The following is a 25,875-nucleotide window of genomic DNA, read 5'->3' on the forward strand; positions in this document are numbered from 1 at the left end:
AATGTTGCTTGACTTTTGTAACAGTGAATCATTGAAGGGCACCAGTGATATTTAATATTAGTATGAATATTTTCATGATATTTTTACATTGTGCCCAAAAGCAAGATGCTTTCTTGTAGCATTCAGTAGGATTGTATTGTATTGCGGGTGAGTAGCCTTCTGTCACTTGCATAAATGCCCCTCACTTTGACCAGAAATGGTAGCAAAAGGTTGTGAATGTTATTTTGTCAAGTCTCTCTTCTCCTGAAATATAATTACCACAGGACCTTGTATCTTATGTGGTCTATTCCAGCCTCTGTGCTGGAATTTCTATCCAAACTCTGGTCCAGCATTTTTCAACTGATAAGTTTTTTTCTATTCCTAATATTATAGCAGAAGATGTGATACAGTGTTGCTTGCTTTTATATCAGTTATGTATAGCAAATCTTGAAGGTAAAAAAATGAGTGAATATAAGATATGAAAATTTAGGCCAACCCCTTTAATTACAATGGTTTTTATGGTACCTCTAGAATGGTTATCCATAACATGGTACCTAAACACCCCAAAGCTTGTGTTAGTGGCAAGTCCATTTTAATTTCACTTAAGTATGTTATATACAGTAAATTTACTTTCAATTGAACAAAGATGATTATTATTCATTTCCTATCATATTTACTGCACAGCAGCACACTTAATTCAAGATTTTAATCAAATTATTGAATATACTGAGATACCATGGCACACACTTGAAAACCACATGCCTAACCAGTGAGAGATTGCACCACATGCCTAAACAGTGAGAGATTGCAATTTTTTATGATAGGCTCATGCATTGAAGTTCAGCCCTTCATAAGGCCCTATTCATACAGTTGTCATACAGTTTTTCATTTTCTGAGATTCTCTGATACTTCATCTCAATCATTTTTCATGAATGTTTCAGCAGTCAATCTCTTAACTCAGGTGAAGGCTTAATGTGACAGCTTAAAATGGACTACAGCAGCACCGCAACTAATCAGGTGCTGTAGGGTCTGGCTGTCTGATAAGTAACAAAGACAATATTGTATTCCCTGCCCTTGAGTATTTTCAAGATATATTAAAGCTAACAACATTTCTACATATTCTAAACCTAAAATAATCTTTACTTTACGCTAACATTCAGTGTTAGAGATTAATGTAAAAATGTATCATATCTAAAATGGTAGTTTAGCAAATAATCATGTCAAGGTCACTGATAGCACAAATTTGGTAAGTTGAGGTTCTTTAAGATGAGGTGGTTTGAATAATTAAAGTGACTGTGATTATATTGAGGTTTACTGTATTATTTTTTTTTACTTTTCCTTTAAGTAGAGATTCACTGCTTTGCAAAAGTAAAGATGGGGGATTATGATAATAATCGAGTTATTACTCTCTTAATTTGGCCTCTGATAGAGTAAGAATTTTTTTATTTAACATCTTATTTCCTGTATTACATATATAAAATTGTCTTGAATTTTCAGGTAAGGGTCGACGACAGCCTAAACCTGTCAAACCAAAGAAAATGATAAAATTAGATGGTCAGTTTGTTATCACTGCAGCATGTAATAATGGGACATCAGCCTTGGTCACTAGAGATGGAGAATTATACATGTTCGGCAAAGATACGTTGCATTGTGATAACACAGGTGAGCAAAGTACAGGAGTTAAAAGTCCCTCTATTTTTCATGTTTTTGCAGTACTGTACTGTGGTACACATTGCCTAGAAATATATTTTCCAATAAAGGTACTGGACTTAATAATATTTCACTCATGCTGGCAAAAAAGGGGGTAAGTCCAAAATGGAACTTTCGAGAAAATTGCATTTAAAGTTTTCAAATGCATTCAATAAATCACTGATAGAAGATAGCGATCTGAACTCTTTACTAAATTTAAAGGATTTGAGGTATTTTTCATGCACTATGAAGACATTAATATATTCAAAGTTCTTATATACTTTTAAGGACTTACCTCTCTTTGACCATTTTGTTATCAGTACATGTCACTTTTTGACCAAGACTTGCCCTTTTAACCACTTTGTTATCATTACATATCATACATATCCCTTTAACCTCATTGACCTACTTGTCACATAGCTCTTTTAGGCTAATTAAATGCATTTTTATGATACTATAACTTTATTTTGTAAAGAAAATACCGCTGATGATAATTTTCATTTCTCAAGAGGGCCTATTTATTTATAATAAACGGTTAAATGACAAGTTAAGTTGGCATTGCATAATCATACAAAAAACAAAAGGAATATTTTTCTCAAAATAAAACTTTACAATTTTTTCAAAGACTCATCTAGGTATAATAAACCGTTACAGAAATACAGTTTTAGTACAGTCAATTCATTGAAGAAAATTAGGTTTCCATAAAAAAAAATCCCAGAGACTTACCTAGGTATGATAAAATGTTGAAAAAAATTCCCAGAGACTTATCTAGGTATAATAAAATGTTGAAAAAAAAATTCCCAGAGACTTATCTAGGCATAATGAAATGTCAAAAAATTATATCCTCAGAGATTCATCTAGTTAAAGAAATACAACTTTAGTTAGCATTGCATAGGTGTAAAAGCTATAAATTGCTTTATTCAACAAATTCCCTTAAGTCAGGATCACAATCCTGAACATTACTCATATCTGGTAGTGCCTTATAAAAATCGTGAAACATAGGATCAACCAAAGGCAATAGATCAATCAAGTCCTTCTTTTTTCTTTACTGATAGACAGTAATGAATGATATTCCTTTGACATCTATCAAATTTGGATTATCCTGTCCTCTTCTTTTCATATCTACTTGTTCAAACGCCTCCTCGTTTGAAAGAGATCCTTTATACAACAAAATTCCAATGGGGCGCTGATACCTGAACCACTGGCACTGTGACCAGTTAAATTTGTCATTATTGCTGTTCTTTGATCTTTTTACCAGAGGGCCTTTAAATAACTGTGCGTAATCATAAAAGTCCTCCTGAGTCATTGCATGAACCTGAAATCTTCTTCCTGCCAATCTTACCAGCTGGTACCAGTCACGTGGATGGTGGATTGCAGTGGCTCTCCTTTCTTGAGTCTTTCAATGACAGAGTGGTCGGAGTCACACTCCATGTGTGAATGACCGGAAATGAGAAATTTGTGATCTATTGTCAGTATATTAGAAATTTGGACAATGCATGCATAAACATAGCAGCCATATGGGAATTTCTATTCTGTCCGCGCAAGCATCAGAATAAAAAATTACGTGCTGAACATCACTGGGCAAATTCTGCAAGATATTCATTAGACAAGATGCTATTTGATTGGCACCTCTAGCAGCAATGGTTTCGTGCCACATAAAACAGTCCACTTTTTTATTGACATTATTGTGAACAGTGAGATTGTATGTCCACAACAAGCGCTTATAAAAAGCTACGGAAGACTGTAAGTATGGAGTGGGGAGACACTGTTGTAAGTCAAATGTGTATGTTGCAAATGAGGGATTTTCATAAGCTAACTTTGTATCATCTCTTTTACGACTATAGGCATTTTCAGCTCTTAACAGATGACTTTCTTTTTCGGCTTGTAGACGTTCTTTCTCTTCAGGGGTATTGGTGATATCTAATTGCATCTTTAACACATCGCAAGTATGACATGTGTCTATTTTAGGCTGTTTGAAACTCAAGGTATGACAATGAAATCTTTTCTCATATGTAAAGCGTGTTACTGAGGACTCTGGGTAGCGTTCTTTAAACAACAAATACATTTTTGCTAATGTAAGTGTTGATGACAAATACTTTTGGAGGAGTGTGCCTAGAATAATGACTCTCGTATGCTGGAAATGATTTGATATGATCATCAATTTTAGAAAGTTCCTCTTCTTTAATACGACGTGGATTTGGAGTTGTTCCTCTCCTATCCCCTCGGCTCACTCCAGAGGCAGTTTCCTTTTTCTTTTCTGTAATACTTCAAGAACTTTTGGTTTCACCAAACACCCTCAAAAAGCATTTTTGACAAATAGGATGTCTTTTCATTTGAATTTCTAAGGCATACTCATGTAGGTTACATCTCGCACTCTAATGTTTTTCGCCGCCTCCATCTCTTAGGTGGGTGCGTAATGGGTTCTTTGGTGTAATAAGAGTTGCGAGGTAGTTTCTTCTTGAATCTACTGAGCCCAAATTCCAATATTCAATGAATAATATTTGCAGATCTTCATCATTGAAACGTTCGAGCATTTCAATCTACATTGCTTTAGTGGACTTTGTTTTCTAGCGGAAACTAATTTACCTGACGCGATCGATATCCCGATTTACCGGTCTGTCGACACTCTTTTCTCTCTCTTCGTGCTCTTCTTGAGTACCTTTTCATTGGAGTTTGGCAAGGTTGTTCATCTCTTTGATTTTCAGCTTCTTGACTGCCCTCTTCCTCTCTTGGATGTTCTGCTTCTTGATTGCCCTTAAGTCTAATCTCATGCTTACTGTTATTTTCACGAGAAATTGTGGACGAAGACGATACACTGCAGGTTTCATCAGTAACTTCAAAATTTGGATCTTTTACACTATCATCATCATCATAGAAATTATCAGGCGTCTCATCATAATCTGTTATAAAAGTATTCAGACTGTGTTAATATCAACAATAACTTGAACATTATACTTGATTTTAAAATTAATTTTATATTTTTGTTTTGTTATACTGAACAACCGTGCTCCTGCCATCCACACAATTACATTGAAAAATCATGAAAAATGACAAATGACAACATACATTGCAAAAATATAATTTCTACAAAGTTCGTGGTTTGTCAGTACCTATAAAATAGTGAAAAACTCATTTTTAACTAAAAATCTAACCATTTCTCTGACAAACGATTGTGATTTTCAAATTCTATGAGCAAAAGTACATAGAAAATTCTAGTTACAATGAAATTTAGTGTCGACCACCAAACACGAAAGATCCGTTCATATAAAAAAATTTGGCTCTTCACAATACAGCTGCCGTGAAGGCAGAAGCTCATTTTGTAAAAGGCGAATTTTAAAGCCTAACTAAAATTGTTAGGCTCATAAACAAAGTTCCTACTATTGTTTACCACTGGTTAATAAACAAAGTTGATGCTATTTATACAAAATCTAAGAAATGACATATGCCTTTTTGTCTGAATAATGAACATCTCAAACCACAAACACTAACAAATATGACGTGTTACCATACTTTCATGTGAACAAGTCATAAAACAATCAAAAGTACAGTATCCTTCAGGTTTGTGATGTACGTCGAACAAATAGATTGTATTACATCTATAGTAAATCGTATTAAAAATTACTTTATAATATGAACAAATTTTTACCTTAACTATAAAAGGAACATGGGTTAACTGCAGTTTAGTGGGACACCAATATCTACTATATAGGCCTAGAGCCATTATTTTGTAAAAATGCATAGAAGAAAAGTTAATCAGCTATTCGAGGGTAGTGTTAAGATCGACGTGCAAGTCGTTAATATTCATTATATCGAAAAGTTTTATAGAAGAAAAGTTGTTCAGCATCCCTAAAACCCTGAAAACATACTTCTTATACCGATTTATGACAATTTTCAGTTTACGTAAAATAGCACTTATATTCCCTTACGGGGGTCCTCCCCCAGCTAGGTAACACGGGGTTAGGTACTGTGAAACTGCCTACTAGTTGAGGTTAGATTTGGTGTGGTTTGGTGAGGTTAATGGCCTGTTTTTCTAATTTTTTGGGAATAGGCCTAGGTTAAGGTTGCATGTCCATCTTAACAAGCTCCAACTGTTTGGATTCATACTTGGAAATGGCTCATTTCCGATAGAAATAACTATTAAAATAATTTTAAACACATAAAAAAATGGCACTACAAGTAGATTTCCCGTCAAAAGGAAATCACTGCTCGGAATTAGAGGTGTCCCACTAAACTGCAGGCATCCCAGGAACATCAATAACATACCTTCATTTCTTTCCTCTCCAAAGTTATTAGCAATAAGCCAGTGTTTGACATTACTTTGGCGGTTTTCCAGGTCCATTTTCTTCTTTTCTCTGCATTTTCGTGTAATGCTTTGTCAAGAATTCGACGAGCACGTGATTTAGATGCATCCATCACCAAAACCGTTTTCAATTTACATCTATACACAAGTTCATAATATTAGAATCTTATAAATTACTACACTCCTGCAATCAAAATCAGTTGTAATCAACACTGAAGGCGAGTTGTAATCAACACTGGTTAATACGCGTTCAGAACGACGACACAGCTTACAACACGTCATATCTCTCTCTATCTAGTGCGTGCGGATGTGCTAAGCCGCACTTAGGTAGAGGGAACAGTTTGGACCCTGTCTCGGGCAACAATAATACACATTCGTGGAGTGCATTAGCTGCTAGGCCTAGTGGGATTAATACTGGCATATTAAATGAAGAAGAAGAGTATGAGTTTTATGACTAGATTAGAACTAAAATTGCAGAGTTATAGATAAAAAGTGAATAATTACCTAAATATTAATAAGTTTGTTTACTTAACTTTTTTTGACCTATATTGAAAATGTAGTTAAAAAGGGGTATGTATCACTTACCTCTTTGTTCACCAATATAATGCTATGAATTTTAATGAAAATGTGGTTAAAAAGGGTATGTTCTACTTACCCCCTTTTCGCCAACATAATGATGCTGCATGTAGTTATCCCATAAAAAGACTTTTGACGTGCTGACTAACATATTCACAGTACACTTACCCCCTTTTTTCCAGCATAGTAGCCCGTTTTAGCAACATTTTGGCAGTCATAACTCATTTAGGCCATTTTTGGACTTACCCCTTTTCGCCAGCATTAGTGATTTGTTTATTCCAAACTCTATAATATTTGTTTATTCCAAACTCATTATTCATACACAGCCTGTCTTCCTTGCAACAGCATCCTAGTCACATCAACTTTTACTCTTGTGTTTTGAGTCCTCATTGCTCATGCCTAGACCTCAAATGACTCCTCAACAACACAATCTTTTATACGACTTTAGTTTGGGCATCTTTGCTGCATATAATTTTTGTGAAATTTCACTTTTGTGCCGTTGTCTTTTGTCATTTATTACATGTTTCTTTAGAGTAATTGTAACCCCCTTTGAGATTTTCATAATCCCAACATTCTTTTGTGGTAACTCACACTCTGATTACGTATGGTCATGCAATCTTTCTTTTATTGCATGCTTCAAAAATATTATGCACGGTATAGTGCAATGTATGGTGTCATTTTGAAGTAGAAAATCTTCTTAAATGAAATGTGCTTAAAATGGGAAACAACAAATAAAATTTAAGAATTACATTAAACTAAATATTTTTTGTGGATGTCATTAGAACCTCGGTGGTTGCCAGAAGGATAATGTCATTTTCATGCAATAAATTTTCTTTTAATTTTCAATGGTTTTTCAGTTCATTTGTAGTTGTAGTGAATTTTAAGGGGAATTGCTGAACTTGGTTTTTTTCTTTGTACTCTGTCTTGGTGGGCTGGGGTATTTTGTCTGTAATTTACTGTAATTCTAGGCTTGCCAAAGGACCATAAATCCTGTATAGGAATTAGATCCAGACTACAGTAATACCCTAGATTACATAGTTAATTTGCTCCAAGACTCATGACTTAGATTGAAAAACAATGTAGGTCGACAAAACCTTGCACAGAAAACTACGTTAGACACCGTTTGAACTCCTATAAGTAACCCCTTAACATTGCCAATACAGGTACTGTACTATACTGTTGTTCAGCAGCTAAGCATTTTGCTCTCTTTTTTTAAACAGTAAATTTACACATATTAATTTTACAGATTGTAAAAAATAATTATAATGTTTATGGTTCTTTATACATGTACACTCGGCAAGGAAAGTGAAGATACAGTTTTTTTAATCTTCGGACATATATTGCTAAATAATGAGGCATCTGGCAACTTTAGAAAGGGGAGGAGCTTCAGTCTTATTGTGTTTGTTTTTTGCTTGACCTCCTATAACTTTCAATTATATTCTACGGTTCTGAGATCATTGATACTTAAATGCAGTAGTAAGCTTTACAGTATTTGTTCAAGTTGTAATTTGCAGCGACAGTTCTGAGCAAAATAAACATTTTTCCACATAATCTACGAAGTAACCTTGCACATATGAATTTATGACACCACAATGAACGGAATGCTTGCATAATCGGAAAACGATCTTCCATAATGAAATCAAGAGTTGAATTTGAGCAGTATCCAACGAAAAACTTGGGGAACAATAAAGGAACGAATGCAATGTTATGGAGTTAGAGGAGAGAGAGAGAGAGAGAGAGAGAGAGAGAGAGAGAGAGAGAGAGAGAGAGAGAGAGAGCTGTTGTGTGTGCTAAGCCTAGGCCTATATGTAGAGCTACTCATTTATTATTTTTTTTCTTTTAGAGATTGAGCGATACTATATTTGTATAGTATGTTTTAGCAATGGAGAGAGAGAGAGAGAGAGAGAGTTGCTGTTGTGTAAGCCTAGGCCTACATGTAGAGCTACTCATCTCATTATTCTTTTTCTTTTAGAGATTGAGCGATACTATATTTGTACAGTATGTTTTAGCAATGGAGAGAGAGAGAGAGAGAGAGAGAGAGAGTTGCTGTTGTGTAAGCTTAAGCCTACATGTAGAGCTACTCATTTCATTATTTTTTTCTTTTAGAGATTGAGCGATACTATATTTGTACAGTATGTTTTAGCAATGGAGAGAGAGAGAGAGAGAGAGACTATGGCAACGTTAAGAAACATCCAGTTACTTGTGTTTTCAACGCCGAAGTTAGCGCGGTACTCCGCACATCATAGAGAACACTCTTGTGGATTTAAATAGATTGGGTCAACCTGCCCTAGCTGTCACAACATTTACTGCCATTAATTTCAGCTGACCTTTAACACCGTGAAATACAAATATGAATCTATAAAAATTAAAGAAATTATCATTACCTCATATGATGATGCAATAATAAGCCTGTTCATAACGGAAAACGAGTAAATATTGCCGTTCTGATAAAAGTACTACACCGAGATATCCATACACTATCTTTTAGATCTCTATGAATGAAGTCATCTGAGAAATTCTGATTACTTCGGACATGCATGGTGTTTTTAAGTATCTGAACGTTTTTGTTTTGCAGATTTAACATATATGATATAATTTGCATCGTATTTTCATATTCTAGAGTAAATTTACCGAGATTATGTGTTTTCTGTAAGAAAAAATTAAAATTCGATGAACGAAATCTAATGAAAACTGTATCCTCACTTTTCTTGCCGAGTGTACATCAGCCTTTGAGCAACCCTATAGGCTAATATCACTAATACAGTAGTGTAAATGAACAAGTAATTAATTAGATTGTTAAACATTTTGTTGTTTTTATTATAGTAAATATATCTGTATAATTTTAAAGAATTAAAAAGAAAATACTTGAGTTGTTCTACCTCATTTTTGACGTTGTGTTCAGTGGGCGGAAGGAGGAATGGTTTTACTGTATGCATACTGGAATTTAATTATTTATTATTTCAACGTTTTATATGATTTGACACTTTTTTTTATTGATTTCTATTTGTTAAGGCAGATGCCTGAACACTGGAACTATGTATGTACATACATACAGCACAAACTGTAAGTTTGTATAAATAAGACAGTACTTATAATTTTTTAAAACTTTTAGATGATTTTGTGCTGTAATTTTCCTTACTGTATTGTTTTATATATTTCAGCATTTGTTTTTATGTGGTAGGGCACTTTTTTTATTGATTTATGTTTTTTTTTTTTTTTTGGTGTTTTAACATTTGTAGCTGCCTGGGTCATTATTTGTTGAGGGTTGGATACTTCATCAGGATTGGTAGTAACAGTGGGACAGGTAAAATTTGCATGTCATGAGAATTTAGGTAGTTTGTCATCATCATCATAAAATCTTATCTCATTTCATTACTTAAATTTATATTGCCATTTGAGATATAATCTTCAATTACTTTCCAAAGTATCTTTCTTTAATGGTAAGATCCTTCTTGACTGATTTATTACTACCTACACAAATACAGGCAACTTCTTTTGCTTTTTAACAGGATTTCTTTATTTGTGCGTGGGACTCTCAGCATCCCCCAGAGCCTTTGTTTCTGTGCTAATACCCATCCCAAGACCTTGCTTTGGCTCCCACCTCTGTTGCTATAAAAGCTGTATACAGTAAACCTCTCATATTTGCATTCTCATGATTTGCTGACTCGCCTATTTGCGGATTTCTCTATGGAACATATATACACATTATTCGCTGAAAATTCGCCCATTCACGGTATTTTCACTGAGAAATATTCACTAATTACTGTATTTTCATCCCATTTTCATGACTAAGTGCGCTTTTTGTGATAAAACTTGAAATACTCAGGTAGTGCTCGAGTTACGATAATTTGCCTTATAATAATTCGATTTTGTAATGGGGTAAGCAATTAATACCGATACGACAATATTTATAAAATATTTTTAAATTTTGTGTGGGTGCAGGCAGCAGTGTACAATCAGGCAGCAAGAGAGACCAAATTACAATAGACCAACTTCTTTTCGTCCATCTCTTTATCCCATCTTCTAGTTAAAAAAGTAAAAGAGAATGATAAAAGTATTGTTAGTAACATTGTACTCTTGCATAAATTCGTACAGCCATGAACAACCGACCAAGAACCTGTTGTTTTGCTTATCACCAAATCGAATAACAACAGTCCTTTTACTTGTATTTCAACCATCGTACGGTAATACATAATTACCGTAGTTATAATACAAATGAAGTTAAGTAGAATAGAACTGATATATTTTTACATTATACCCTTATTCGGTATGGATAAAAGATTGGCAAGTAAATATACTGCCAAATTTAAGCTGCAAGTTGTAGTTGAAGCTGAGAAAACAATGTTCAAGCTGCTAATGACTATAAATTATCGTGTATTGGCAACGTGGATGAAACTAGATCGTAAATAAAATTGGAGAGAAAGTATTTTGATCAAAACTACTGGCAGAAAGAACAAATTACTGCTATTTTTACGCCAATAAATGATAAATACGTAAAGCTTGTATTATGATGAAATCGAGTGAAAATAGTGAACGGAATCTTGATTTTTTTTACACAAAACAAATGTCCCCGAATGTCCGTCGTTTATTAATGAAAAAAATAGCTAAATTAATTTCACAACAAGACATATTTAAGTTATATTTTGACTTAAAAACACTTTGTATAATGAAAAATAACCTTGCCCCATATAAATAAAATATCTAGAAATTCATTTATGCTAACTAGAAGCAAGAAAAGCGCTCTGACACTGAGTTAGAGTGAAATAAACTAACCGCGTAATCGATTTCCAAACCAAAACATTGATTGCTGTGATCGCAATTTATAATACAAAGGCAATATAAGAATATATACAATATTATTGGGTACAGTGAATTAAGGCTTAACGTTTTAAAAGATCCATGGAAAGGATGCATATTCGTTATGTTGATGTTTGTATAATACGATATGTGAATATAGAGTACAGTATAATGTAGGCTAGGCTACTGTATATGTATACGATATACCATAGTGTAGGCTAAGCTAATTCTTATTTGTTATTCAATTTCTCTTTTTATTGAATTATCATAAGTCACTCTGCATGAACCTCCAGAATTAGCTGATATTAATAATTACTATACCATGTATGTATAGAGTATACTTTATAGTGTAGGGTAGGCTACCATATATGTATACATGATACCGAATACCCTAGTGTAGGCTAGGCTATATTCGAGATATGCTTTTTCCAACAAACGATGGGTTTTTTGGAACCTAACCCCATTGTAAGTAGGATAATACCTGTATAAGTATTTTTATTTTTTTTTTTTTTGTGTTTGAACTATCAAAATAGGCAGTTCTAAGTGATTTTAGAAGGGTTCTAAGTATTCGTGGGTTCTAGCTATTCGAGGGGGGCCCGGTGTGGTACGCATCCCTGCGAATACGGGGTGTTTACTGTACAGTATTTGTAATAGGCTTGAGACAGATAATACATGTACCAAGGCTCACTGGAACGTTACATTGGTTTTGGTCTTCGAGCCAGACCATCAATAACTTCTCCATCTCCACGAGGTTGGGGTTATGTTGCTTTTCTAATCTAGTAGCCGCACCATGAGTAACAGCCATCATTGAAGCACCACCTTTCATGTGTTGTACAATACATTCCCTATCCTTAACTATAAACTGAACAGTTGTTCTGCTAAGTCCAAGGGCACGGCCGATTTCAGTGGTCATCTCACCTGAAAGAAAAGCATTAGCTTAAGCCAGGCTGGTCATTTGTTATAAAATTAGGATTCCATGTTGTCCCCCTAATCTGCATCCAGTACATACAGTACTGTGCTGTAGTAGTACACTGTACATTCAAAAGACTGTGAGGCCAATATACAGTAATCTTTAATAGGGTAAAATATTGTCCATGACACATCGGTTGCTAAATTTGCACCTTTTCACTCAATATTTAATTGGTCAAACAACAAGGAAACGAAACTTTAAGAAACCTTTCAAAAGATTGAAGTTTCATTAAAAAAGTGAGTTACCATGAATGCCAACTGAAATAAAATACTGTGTACTGTACTGCATAGTAAGCATGTGAAGTCTTTGTACAGTACTGTACGTAATGTAAATGTGTATTTTTGGATGTGTGTCATGCATACTGTTCAGTATTTTCACTCAGTATTCATTTGGTCAAGCCACAAGCAAATGAAACTTTAAGAAACCTTGGAAAATAATGAAGTTTTATTAACAAATTGTATTATAATTAACTGCCAATTAATAATACAGTGCATAACCATGTGAAGACTTTGTAAATGCATTTTTTGGAAGAGCATCAGGCGGCGGCAGATATGCTAGCATGACTGCCATACTTATTCATAAAACCAGCGCAACTGAACAACCTCTTTATTTTTGGTCACGCAAATGGATGTACGTATTGTCTTTGTATCAAATTTATGTACAAAAACAAAAATGCTGTACAGGCAGTCCTCGGTTATCGGCGGGGGTTCTGTTCCGGGGGTGTGATGATAATAAAAATCGGCGATTTTCGGGCTTATCGGCACCAAAAAGTGCCGATTTCAGTTATCGGCGCCTCTGTTAGGTACGTATTGGCGCCAATACCCAATTATCGGCGCCAATAAGCGGAAATCGGTGATTTTCGGCACCGAAAATTGCCGATTTTCCTCACTAGACAAGCCCCATAAAACCGGATCGTCATTAACTGAGCCCGCCATTAACTGGGGACTGCCTGTACAGTGCACTGTAATGCATTTTTCATATAAATTTTACACACATAAGCATGAAAACTTATAAATAACGGTAGGGCAAAATAGCACCCAGAACTCGCCAGTCGCTACCTAAATTTACACATTTTCATTCGGTATTTACTTGGCCAGACCAAAAGAAAATGAAATTTTGACAAAGCTTGCAAAATTTTGAAGTTCTATTATAAAATCTGTTATAATTAACTGACAAATTAATAATATATAACTATGTGAAGTCTTTGTAAATACGTTTTTTGGTAGCGGAGTCTTGCGCTGTTGGCGGAAATGCTACCATGTCACGGCCAGATATTTTACCCTAATATATGATAACTCATATAAAAATGTGGAATTTAATTTGCCTAATCCTTTACTATGGTCCACAAAGTATTTCTGCAAATTTTTAAAGCCATATTTGATGAACTTACAAGTAAACCTCGGCCTGATGGTAATGGATACTCAGGTCCAAACAGCCTAGAAAAAAGAAAAGTCTCACCTTTTTCAGAATGCTTAACGATGTCATATTTCAGTTCCATCGTGATTCATTTCCTTTTCTTGTTGGCGTTTCCATCAGCTGTAGGATTCTGGCGTTTGGGACTCATGGTGAATTCACTAAAGTCGTTATGAGATAGTGGAGTCGGCGCTACCTATCTTAGTGAAAGGGACACACAGATTGATGAAAATATGCTTTCTGAGGCTGTGGGTTGTTTGGTACAGTATTCATCCGCCTTGCGCATGCGCAATTGGCCCAAGCAGCGGGCAGGTCATTCTCTGCTTAAGTGTAGTTACAGTACACTCAGAAACGAGTTCCTGTCTTACTGTAAGGGGGTATCTTGCACAGCCGACAACCGGTTATCGGCGGCGATGACCAGTTATCAGGTAAGTTAATCAGTCGCCGACAACTGGACATTGATTGATTAAAAAACCAGTATTTTTTATGAATATTTTTGAAAACTGCTGTAAAACCGGATCGCCGCTAACCGAGTCCACCAACAACTGGGACTGCCTGTATATATATATATATATATATATATATATATATATATATATATATATATATATATATATATATATATATATATATATATATATATATATATATACACACACACACACACACATACATACATACATACAGGCAGTACCTGGTTAACGGCGATCCGGTTTTACAGTGCTTGTCTAGCAGTGAAAATCGCCAATATCCACTTATTGGTGCTGATACGTACCCAACAGAGGCAGGCGCTGATAACTGAAAATCAGTGCTTTTTGGCGCCGATAAGCCCTGAAAAGTGCCAAAAATCACTGATTTTCGGTTAGCGGCAATTTTCGGTTATCATCACACCCTCAGAACAGAATCCCAGAACCGGGGCCGCTGTGTATGTATATGTATATGTGTATATATATATATATATATATATATATATATATATATATATATATATATATATATAATAATCTGAACTACATTATGTTGAGAAATGAATTTCTATCACCAGAAATAAATTCCTCTAATTCTTCATTGGCCGTCAGTGAGTGAACGCTGGGCCTAGAGCATTCTGGCCGAGAGCTCTACCCCCCTCCAATGAAGAAATTTTTATATATATATATATATATATATATATATATATATATATATATATATATATATATATATATATATATATATATATACATACATACACACACTTATATACATTATATACATTATATATATATATATATATATATATATATATATATATATATATATATATATATATATATATATATATATATATATATATATATATATATATATATATATATATATATATATATATATATATATATATATATATATATATATATATATATATATATATATATATATATATATATATATATATATATATATATATATATATATATATATTATATATATACAGTCATACCTCGAACTTACGCGAGGTTAGGTTCGAGCCCTCAAGGTGAATTTTTGCAAGTTTGGCATGGTCTTTAAAAATGCTAATAAATGTTTATTTCCAGAGTTTAAGTACTAAATATGACCCTAATCATGCTCCCAAAGTATTAAGCTAACTTTTAAATGAACTAAAGTTAGTGTAATTTTATTTGAAATTTAGCTTATTACCCTTAAAAAAGGAATACAGTAAATGGTTGACATAAAAATTGAGTACTGCACAGTTTCATAATAGCGCATTTACAGTAGGTGCGTATGTTTACCAATGTTACCCTTAATTCATGGGATGCCGTTTTCTTTGTCACTTAGAGTAAAAGCCGTTTTCTTTGCGTCACTAGGCAAAACGTCATGTGTCAGAGGCGTAACATAAGTAGAATTCCATAAAATATCGAAAACATGTACATAATGTTCGTAAAAGGTAGTACAGTACAGGTAAAATTCAATCAATTTAAAATTATATACTGTACAGGTAATGACGTACTGAGAAATGATAAGTTGTAAAAGTATGTTTGAGCGCTAATTACAAATGAGAGAGAGAGAGAGAGAGAGATACTATAATAAAGTAACTGTACTGCTTTTGTATCGTATTCATGCGCAAATATATAAATACAAATTTTCCATTCTGATTTTACACCTAAAGACACGAAAACTTAAAAATTAAACACACTTTCTACAGGGGTATCATCTTTGAAAAATGCAGTAACTAAGGGTATCACATCTTGTAAGTAAAAGTACACCAACTGAACGTACTGTAATTACATGCACATACAGATTGCACCAGCACTTTTCTCCGAGGTGAACAGAGTAATTTTCAAAGAATGACACTTATACAACTCTTAGTTACATCTCTGATATTACATTAACGAATTCATTTTATCAAATGAGCGCGACTGAACAACCTCATCTCAAGGTCATGTAAAGTCCTTGTGACAAAGACTTTGCAAACAGACATAATACTTGTATGATATTTATGTACAGAAATATAAATATAAATTATCCTTATCGATTTTACAGTTAAAAGCATGAAAACTTATAAATGTACTTCAAACATTAAACAAGCATTTTCTGCAGGGGTATCATCTTTGAAAAGTGCAGTAACTTTGCAAATGGGTATCACATCTTGTAAAAGTACACTAAGTGAATGTGCTGAAATTACCTTTGCATCATATTTATGCATGTACAAAAATAAAAAAGGGATTTTGACAAAGGAAAAATCTATTTCTGAGGAGGCCCGTGTCACCCGGTGAAATTCCATTCTAACTCAATTTCTAGGTATAAATATTGCTAAATATACCAGAGAAAAAGCTTTCAGGAATGCTGGAGTTACTACCCCCAGATCGAGCGTCTTCTAATGAAGACGTCGGTATAACCGAGGGTGAGTGAAAGAATCACAACCACAGAGCCACACTCGATAGACATCCCCATGTCAAGATCCCCGGGAAGAGCGAGGGGCCGTACCAGCGCCCACGCTCACCCGCCCGCCATGCGGCGACTCCAGCGCCATCTGAACTCATTCCAGACTAGCACCACCCCCAGGCTTGGCATGAGCAAGTAGGGGGGGCAAACCTGCTTCTGGGAGGGTCACCGGGTGACACGGGGCCTCCCTCAGAAATAGATTTTTCCTTTGTCAAAATCCCTTTTCTGAGTTCAGCCCCGTGTCAGCCGGTGAAATAGTGACAGAGAATCATGCCAAGACTGCAAAGCTACAACAGAAAACGAAAGGTGATCAGAACAAAAACACATGCTATGAAAAAATAGATTTAATTACGATATCTCATCAAGGAAAATTAGATTTAATAACAGATAAGTACGGGTGGAACAACACACACCCAATTGTATAAAGGCACCATGAATATGTAAACTTAAGTCTAAGAACATAGTGGAATGATAAAATTACAATGTAATTAGGGGTGGAATAAAAGACCCCCATAACATAATAGTATAAACATGAAATACAAACTTAATCTAAGAACAATGAGATATATACAAAATCAGGAATTGAGGTACATGAAACAAAATAAAAACCGCTCCAATACTTCTACCTTAATCTAAACTCACAGCGTATTAAAATCCGACCAACAAGACAGATAATAACCAGGGAATACTAGTATCGATTATGAGGAGCAAGGCAGTGAGGCATGATTGAACCAGAAAGGCAGGTAGAGAAATAAATGAGGCAGGCGGGGGGGGGAAAGGAAAAGGATAAGGATAATTAAGGTGAGGAGATGACACTCCCCACAGCCACCGCAGAAAATTTCAGGGCTTCAAGTGTTTATAAATAGTGGTTTAAACGCTAGAGGTGATTTCTATCCCATATACTCGGTAAGTTAAGCAAAATTCATATTATGAAAATAGATAGTAAAGGTAGCCACTGCACATGAACCTTTGGGACTCAATGAAAGAGTTCCACCCTTTTCCCTGATAAAAAGAGGCCCGACTTATACTGTGGAGTTCTTTGTAGATAAGACTTTAAGGTATATAATGGACATAAGGATTGGTCCTGAGGGAGAGACACCACCTTCTAGGGGGACCACCTGTCCTGAGGGTCTTCATTTTTAGCTAGGAACCTATGATCAGGGGAAAGGAGGACTTCTCCGGATGGGATATTAAGGAAATCAACATGATCATCACCTTCTAGCGAGCCCGATAGCTTTGAAATTCTGGCAACTGAAGCTAAGCTAATCAGAAATACCTACTATAAGGCTGATTTAGCTACATCAATAGTGGCCAAGTAGGGCGAGGCATTTTTCAAACAATGATCTAAAGAAAGTAACCGTTAGATTAGTAGCCACAGTTGAGCTTCAGATGCCTTCAAGAAGGATGTTAGTTCTTGCTGCTATGCATCATACTTTCTGAGAATAGAATCTCCCTTATTAGATTCTAGAAACAGAGTGTTGACGGGGTCAATGTTTGCTCCCTTTTTTGCAGCAAACATAGTAAGGTCCGTAAAGCCCGGGCATTCTGAATTCTTAAGAAAGCAGACACAGCCTTTGTTTGTACTACTTGGGTCAGACTGGATTTGGGTATCTGATGACACCGCAACTTGAGTTCCTGGAGCAGAGGGAACCAGTTGCTCTTTGGCCAATAAGGGGCTACTAGAGCTAGATGGCCCTTGAATGACCCGAGTTTGTGCAGTACTCTCAACAACATGTTAATTGGGGGAAACAAGTACACCTTCTCCCAACAGTTCCAAACTATGGATATCGTATCTGTGGCAAAGGTCTGAGGGTCCGGGTTGGGAGCCACGTATCAGGGAAGCTTGTAATTGTTCTTTGCAGCGAACAGATCCACCTGGAGCCCTGGAACCCGGCGGCAAATTCAATTGAACGATTCCCCGCCCAGAGACCACTTCGCGTCCAACGGAGTAGTCCTGGACAGGGAGACCGCCACTACGTTCCGCACCCCTGATAGATGGGTGGCTGACAAATGCCAGCCGTGCTTGTTCGCCAGGAAGAAGGTAGCTACCACCACCTGGTTAACGCGACCTGATTTGGAGCTGCCCCTTTTGAAGCAACGAACCACCACTGCGCTGCCCAACACCAGCCTGATGTGAAACTGGCCAGCGAGGCGGAGTTTCTTGAGAATTAGAAACACTGCCACGGCTTCCAAGGTGTTTATATGAAACTGTTGGAACATTGTAGACCATATCCCTTAGACTTTTTGTTGTGGTAAATAACCTCCCAGCCGCTTAAGGAAGTGTCTGAGTGGATTAACAGAGCCGGAAGGGGGAATTGAAGTGGAACAGGCTTGAGAGACCCTGGATGTGGACCACGGGCGGGCCTACTCTCCAGGATTTGGGGATGAGGACTCTGTCTCTGAATCTGATGTCTTTAATCTCGCTTTTAAGAGCAGGTCTGTCACTGAAGCAAACTTAAGAGGGCCAAGAAACCTCTCTTAAGTCCTGCGGAAGGTTACTTTCAGAGACTTCCTGGTAGAATTAGATTTCCTTCCGCTTGGCCGGCGGAAGAGATAACCTGTACGAGGTTAGGTCCCACTTGATACCCAGCCACTGAAACCGAGACTCCAGAGTCAGGCGGGACTTTTCCTTGTTCAGTTTGAAAGCCGAACGACCCCAGGAACTCGGTCATCTAGAATCACTATTTGCTGGCTGGAAACTTTCTTGGGGACAGTGAAAAGCCTGCATAGAAACTTGAGGTGCCTCACTTCCTTTATAGCTCATTTATTGAGTAGTTCCGTCACCAAGACCTGTAGGGCTTTTGGAGGAAGGATGGTAAAATCTGGTCATGGGAGGGGGACCCCTGATCCAGTTCCAACCCAGACCTTTGGACACGATACTGTGTGTCCAGGGACTGAAGGACCACTGGTCTCTGAACCAGTAAAGGTGTTCACCCACCTAACTGGTCTCAGTGAGAGGAAGCAGATTTGCTTCCTCTACCGTGGCCACTTTTCCTTCGGAAGACAGGCTCAGCCCTGCCTCTGAAGGGGGCTCGACCTCTACCCCCCCTTGCGCTCCTATTAAGACCGTGAAAAACCCCACGGCCCTCATAGGTAGGGTTGTATGCCGGCGAGGAGACATACGTAGGTGCAGCAAGGGGTTGGGCTGGTTGAACCAGCACATACTGTTGGGGTTGGGCCTTGGAGGTGGATGGTTGGCTCACCGTTGAGAGCGGGACTGCCTGAACAACCGCCTGATGTTGGGGTCTCCTGCGCTTCCTGTAATGTTTCCCAGGCCTATTCTGGGAACCGCTAAACTCGGAGGTCTTCCACTTAAGAGCGGAGATACCCCACCGGGAGCGCAGACTCTGGTTGGTCCTGGTTGCTTCGCTCAGGACACCGGAGACTTCATCGTCTGGGAAAAGGTTGGTTCCCCAGAAAGAACTCCTCATGAGCCTGTCAGGTTCAAGACGAATAGTGGCATCAGCGAAGATGAACTTACGGCAGTTCATCTTTGCTACCATGAAGTCGAACGGGTCCGACTGAAACCCTGCTAACAGGGATTTAGTCAGAACCTGAAACAATGGTTCCTCTGAAAAGGAGACGGCGGTCGCTTCTGACAGGCACAGCGAGTTCAAAGACCGGCTCAACCGACACCGTGCTTCGAACTCAGCCTTCAGGAGAGCTTCTGTAAGCTTAGGAAGCTGCTCTCTGAACTGGTTTGATGCGCAAATCTGCGTCCAATTTACCGACAGTAAATGTGGACGGAGCGTTCTCCAGAACTCGTCACCCCGGGAAGATTAGAGATGTAGGGTCTAATTCCCGGAGCTGAGGCAAGGGTTTGCCTTCCAAGCAAGCCTGAGCGGTTGCAATAGCAACTTTGTTCAGGCAGGGCGTGGGTAGCCTACCACCTAGAGAAAACATATTTGAAGTTGCCCTTAAAGGGGGTCAACTCCGTGTCCTCCGCCTGCCACCCGGTAAAAGTGCGCAGGAGAACGGATTGCGCCTGATCCCTAGGGAAAATCACCGTCTCCGTAGGGACCTCAATTGAGCGTACCCAGGCTTCCTCCGTCAGCCTAACGAAGCCTGGGTAGGGGGGCAAGAGATAGCCGGGAAGAACTCCAGTTCTTCTAGACGCCTGGTACCTAGGCCTTCAATGGTCAAGGTGCCTTCATGCTGGACAGCACGAAGAGCAACCCGCCATGGGTTCCTTACGTCAAAAGGAGGGAGGGCAGCGGTGTCGGGAACTGATAGTGCACCCGCACCACCGAGCGCGACAAATCAGCGATCAGCTTCTCATGATCTTGAAGCTTCTCAGCAAGCTTATCTAGTTTAGTGTCTACCTCCGTGGAGAACCTCTTCAACAAAATCCCCGCAAACGCCTCCGGGTCAAAGGCAGGCTGGCGAGGAGGGCTGGACTTGGTCGCCCATCTACTCGCTCCTTTGCCCGGGGTACTCAGTTTGCTCCCGGAAGGCAAAGGGTCAGCACCCTTTGGCTTCGACGGGGGGAAAGGAGAGGCTTTTCGTGAAGACGAGGACTTGTAGCCCTTCGCCTTCAACGACGACTTCAACTTGGGGACAGTAGACTGAACTCTGTCCCTCAAGATAGCAGGTTTGGTGAAGGCCTGAAAGGAAGAGGATGATGAAGGAGGGGGATTAAGGAGGGCGCCCGCCCCCACTGCCTCACTTACCTCAATACCTACCCCCTGGTCCTGCTCGGTGACCATCGGCTCGAGATCCAGGTCGAGCGCAGCGACGACAATGTAATCCCCGAGTGTAGGGGGTCCCCTTGCAGGGGCTGGGTTGCTGCCCGGATCTGGTCGATGATAGGTGCGGCCACATCAGAAGGTACGGCTGCAGTGATCCGGGCGCTGGGATAAAGCAGGTCCCTCAGCTTTTCATCGAGGATATAGGGTTTCCCCGACGGGACATTCCTCCATAACCCAGCTACCCAGGCGCGGAGAGACCCCAAGGCCTCTTTCTTGAAGGACTCATCAACCTGAAAGGGGGCAGAGTGTCAAAGAAGGGCTAATACCGTGTTTATATAGGAGCCAAATGTGACCAAATAATAAACTGTGACTAATGTGGTAAAGCGGAAGTAATTAGCTTACCGACTCGTCCTGGAGACATCCATACGATGCGAAGCAAACCTCACAGCCGTCCGGATGCCAGACGATCAAGTCATCAAGCCGGACTGCACAGCCAGCATGAGTCCGACACACCACATGCCCGTAGGGTTGGTGGAGGATGGCGGTAATCCGGGCTCCTCACAACGAACAGTCTGTAAGTGTGAAAAGTACATGAATCTACCACTCTAAGAAACTTAAACTATGTAGGGATAAGTATTTTCATACCATGCTACCGGAGAACTCGGTGGAATGAAAAAACCCGTCAGAGACGGACCTACTAAGCAAAGAAACTTAAAGTAAACAAATCAACCCGACGGCGGGGTTAAGCCGCCGGGGGCCAGTAACAAACATATGGTAAGCACCGCCTCCCGACTGCCGGAATTTTCCGGCGGAACGAGAGAGATGAATCAACGGGACACTCACCACCAGGAACGCCAGTAATAAAAACGGCGGAACCTAAGGGAAGGATCACCGGACTGATATAAAATTAAAGTAAATACTGTATCTCAACCTGATGGCGGGGTTAAGCCGCCGGGGAGCAGTAGCAAACACATGGTAAGCAAAAAGTCTCCCAACTGCCGGAATACTCCGGCGGAACGAGAGAGTTGAATCAACGGGACCCTTACCACAAGGAACGCCAGAAATAAAAACGGCGGAACCTAAGGGAAGGATCACCGGACTCTGATATAATATTTAAGAAATCAAATATATATCAACCCGACGGCGGGGTTAAGCTGCCGGGGACCAGTAACACTCATATATCAACCTGACGGCGGGGTTAAGCCGTCGGGGACCAGCAACAAACATATGGTAAAAAGAAAACCTCCCGACTGCTGGAATACTCCGGCGGAACGAGAGAGTTGAATCGACAGGACCCTCACCACAAGGACCGCCAGTAATGAAACCGGCGGAACCCAAGGGAAGGATCACCGGACTCTGATATAAGATTAAAGCAAACATATCAACCCGACGGCGGGGTTAAGCCGCCGGGGACCAGTAACAAGTGTATACACATAGATGGTGGTAAAGAAACTAGTTAACAACGCCACATATGAGGTAGAGTCCCCCGAAGTCCGGTACCATCACTACTGGAGATCCCAAGCCTCTATCGCTAGAGTACACAAGAAGGAAGAGGCAGAACACAACTGGACCCACATGGGCAGGTGTACGCGCCAATCAATTCCAACTAGAATGACCCAGACGCCGAGGCGAATGCGGGAGGCAAAGGGAGGACCGGGGATGATGGGAGGGGGGAAGGGCAACCCTGAAAATGTTCGAAGACCCACCCGATCCGAGGAGAGCGGGTAAACGAAACATAAAGTCAAGACGGTTGTCACCAGGAACCATCCCTGGGAGGGAGCGAATCCCTCCACCAGGGAGGACCCAAGTACTCGGGGAGAACATCGTGGACCGATGTCACACCATGATAGATGACAAGGAATTGACTTAGGGTAGGCTAGGGAAGGGGGAAAAGCTAAGTAAGGAGGGGCTAGACCAGAGAAGAGGAAAACAGGAGACTAGGGAAGACGTGTACCCATCTCAACTGAAATCCCAAGCTGTACTAGGTAAAGTGATACCCAAGTAGGGAGAGCTCTAGGCCTGCCCTAACAGGAAGGGAAAAGGAAGTAGCCTACGACCCCCACTCTGACACCTTGTAATAGACACAGTCTATAAAATACTGAAGGGGAGAATGAAAGGGAGGGATGTAGAACCAACAGGAGAGAAAATTCCTGTGTCGAAGGCCAGCCAGAACCGTAAGGTAAGGGAATGCTAAAATAGCGTGGAGGAGACACACCCAAGGAAAACCTCTACCCCTCCGAAAAGAAGGGGGGAGGACAATGGGGTCTCACTCCACCACCCAAACAACGGTCGGTGGATGGAACAACAACAGAAACTCCCTCCATCTGCTGATCCCCTCCTCTCACCTAACCTACTCCAGGGTACAAGGGAGAGAGGGAGGCCAAATAGGCTACCAGGAAAGCCTAACCTTGCACTAGGCAGGGCTAGGACAGGGATGTTAACCAGAAATAATAAATAAATAATAAATAAATAATAAATAAATAACCACCATTACTAAATATATACACTAGACATTGATATCGGCTTGTGCTTGGCACGTAGCCTAACCAACAAAGCGACAGGAAGTAAACAGATAGGACTGTACCTGACGCTCGCGGTAATAATGATAAGATTTAAATATAATAAAACATGACATCAAGCACAAACATAATAGAAATCAATAATGACCATAATTAATAGGGAAAACATCCTGGGGAGATACCTAGGCGGAAAATACTACGGGAACCCTAAATGTAAGAACTCCTATGATGGGAAGTTCTACGAAATTAACTTTAGAGGATATCCCAAAGACCCAACCCAGGCAAGACCACCAGGATGAATCCTATGGGGGGAATGATAAATAATGTAACCGACCAAGAGAAGCCCGAACAGAACAAGCTGAACGAGCGAACCTCGCGGTCGACATGGCTGACAAGGGGACGCCGCAGCGTCCCAACAAGATTCACGTATAATATCTAAATACGATGTAAAACAGCCAAACTTATCATAAAAACCCCACAAGAATATGGTACTTAACTTGGAAACAGTAAAGGTGCTTGACGACATGGTGAAATAAAGGCAAATCACGCCAAAAAACACAAGCCACAAACAAATCAGCGATCAAAAAACGAGTGCTAGAAATGGAATGAGTTCAGATGGCGCTGGAGTCGCCACGTGGCGGGGGCGGGTGAGCGTGGGCGCTGGTACGCCCCTCGCTCTTCCCGGGATCTTGACATGGGGATGTCTATCGAGTGTGGCTCTGTGGTTGTGATTCTTTCACTCACCCTCGGTTATACCGACGTCTTCATTAGAAGACGCCGATCTGTGGGTAGTAACTCCAGCATTCCTGAAAGCTTTTTTCTCTGGTATATTTAGCAATATTTATACCTAGAAATTCGAGCTAGAATGGAATTTCACCGGCTGACACGGGGCTGAACTCAGAAATAATACATTTTCGATACAGATTTTACACATAAAAGCATGAAATTAATTTTTCATAGAGATTTTATACATGAAAGCATGAAATGCATTTTTCATAGAGATTTTGCACATTAAAACATGAAATGCATTTTCATACAGATTTTACACATAAAAGCATGAAATGCATTTTTCATACAGATTTTACACATAAAAGCATGAAATGCATTTTTTTTACAGATTTTACACATAAAAGCATGAAAACTTGTAAATTACTTCAAAAATTAAACACCCACTTCTGCAGGGTTTCTCTAATTTCGTGTGTCTGTGAAAAAATCGTGTATGCCCATTAGTTAGGTTCCATTGAAAAGTTCATTTGTGTGAATTCGACAACTCAAATTGTGTAAGATGGAAGTATTACTGTGTATATATATATATATATATATATATATATATATATATATATATATATACATATATTATATTATATATAGAGTTCTTTGTTGGAGGGGTGGATAGAGCTCTCCTTAAACGCTGTAGGCCCAGCTGTTACTCTCCGACCAGCCAATGAAGAATTAGAGGAATTTATTTCTAGTGATAGAAATTCATTTCTTGCTGTAATGTGGTTCGGATTCCACAATAAGCTGTAGGTCCTGTTTCTAGGTAACCAGGTGGTTCTTAGCCACGTAAAATAAGTCTAATCCTTCGGGCTAGCCCTAGGAGAGCTGTTAATCAGCTCAGTGGTCTGGTTAAACTAAGAGATATACTTTTATATATATTTATATATATATATATATATATATATATATATATATATATATATATATATATATATATATATATATATATATATATATATATATATATATATATATATATATATATATATATATATATTATATATATATATATATATATATACACTATGACACAACATGTAATGTTATATATATAAATAAATATATATATATATATATATATATATATATATTATATAAATATATATATATATATATATATATATATATATATATATATATATATATATATATATATATGGTAATGTTTTAATAGTTTGATTGCTCGATTATGGCTACTAAAACTGATGTCACAACATCTAGGTTATGGATGCAATAATAAATTAA

At 38.4% G+C, this 25,875-nt stretch overlaps 1 protein-coding gene across 1 annotated transcript in view; it reads left to right on the top strand.

Moving 5' to 3' along the window:
• hiw (highwire) overlaps positions 1–25,875 on the top strand; it is a 1,788,684-nt gene that overhangs the window by 319,658 nt on the left and 1,443,151 nt on the right. Inside the window, 1 exon segment of the mRNA XM_067112237.1 lies at positions 1,477–1,641. Within this exon segment, the coding sequence (XP_066968338.1) occupies positions 1,477–1,641 (165 nt within the window).

Source organism: Macrobrachium rosenbergii, chromosome 2 (genome assembly GCF_040412425.1).
Source record: "Macrobrachium rosenbergii isolate ZJJX-2024 chromosome 2, ASM4041242v1, whole genome shotgun sequence".
Taxonomy (NCBI): Eukaryota; Metazoa; Arthropoda; class Malacostraca; order Decapoda; family Palaemonidae; genus Macrobrachium; species Macrobrachium rosenbergii.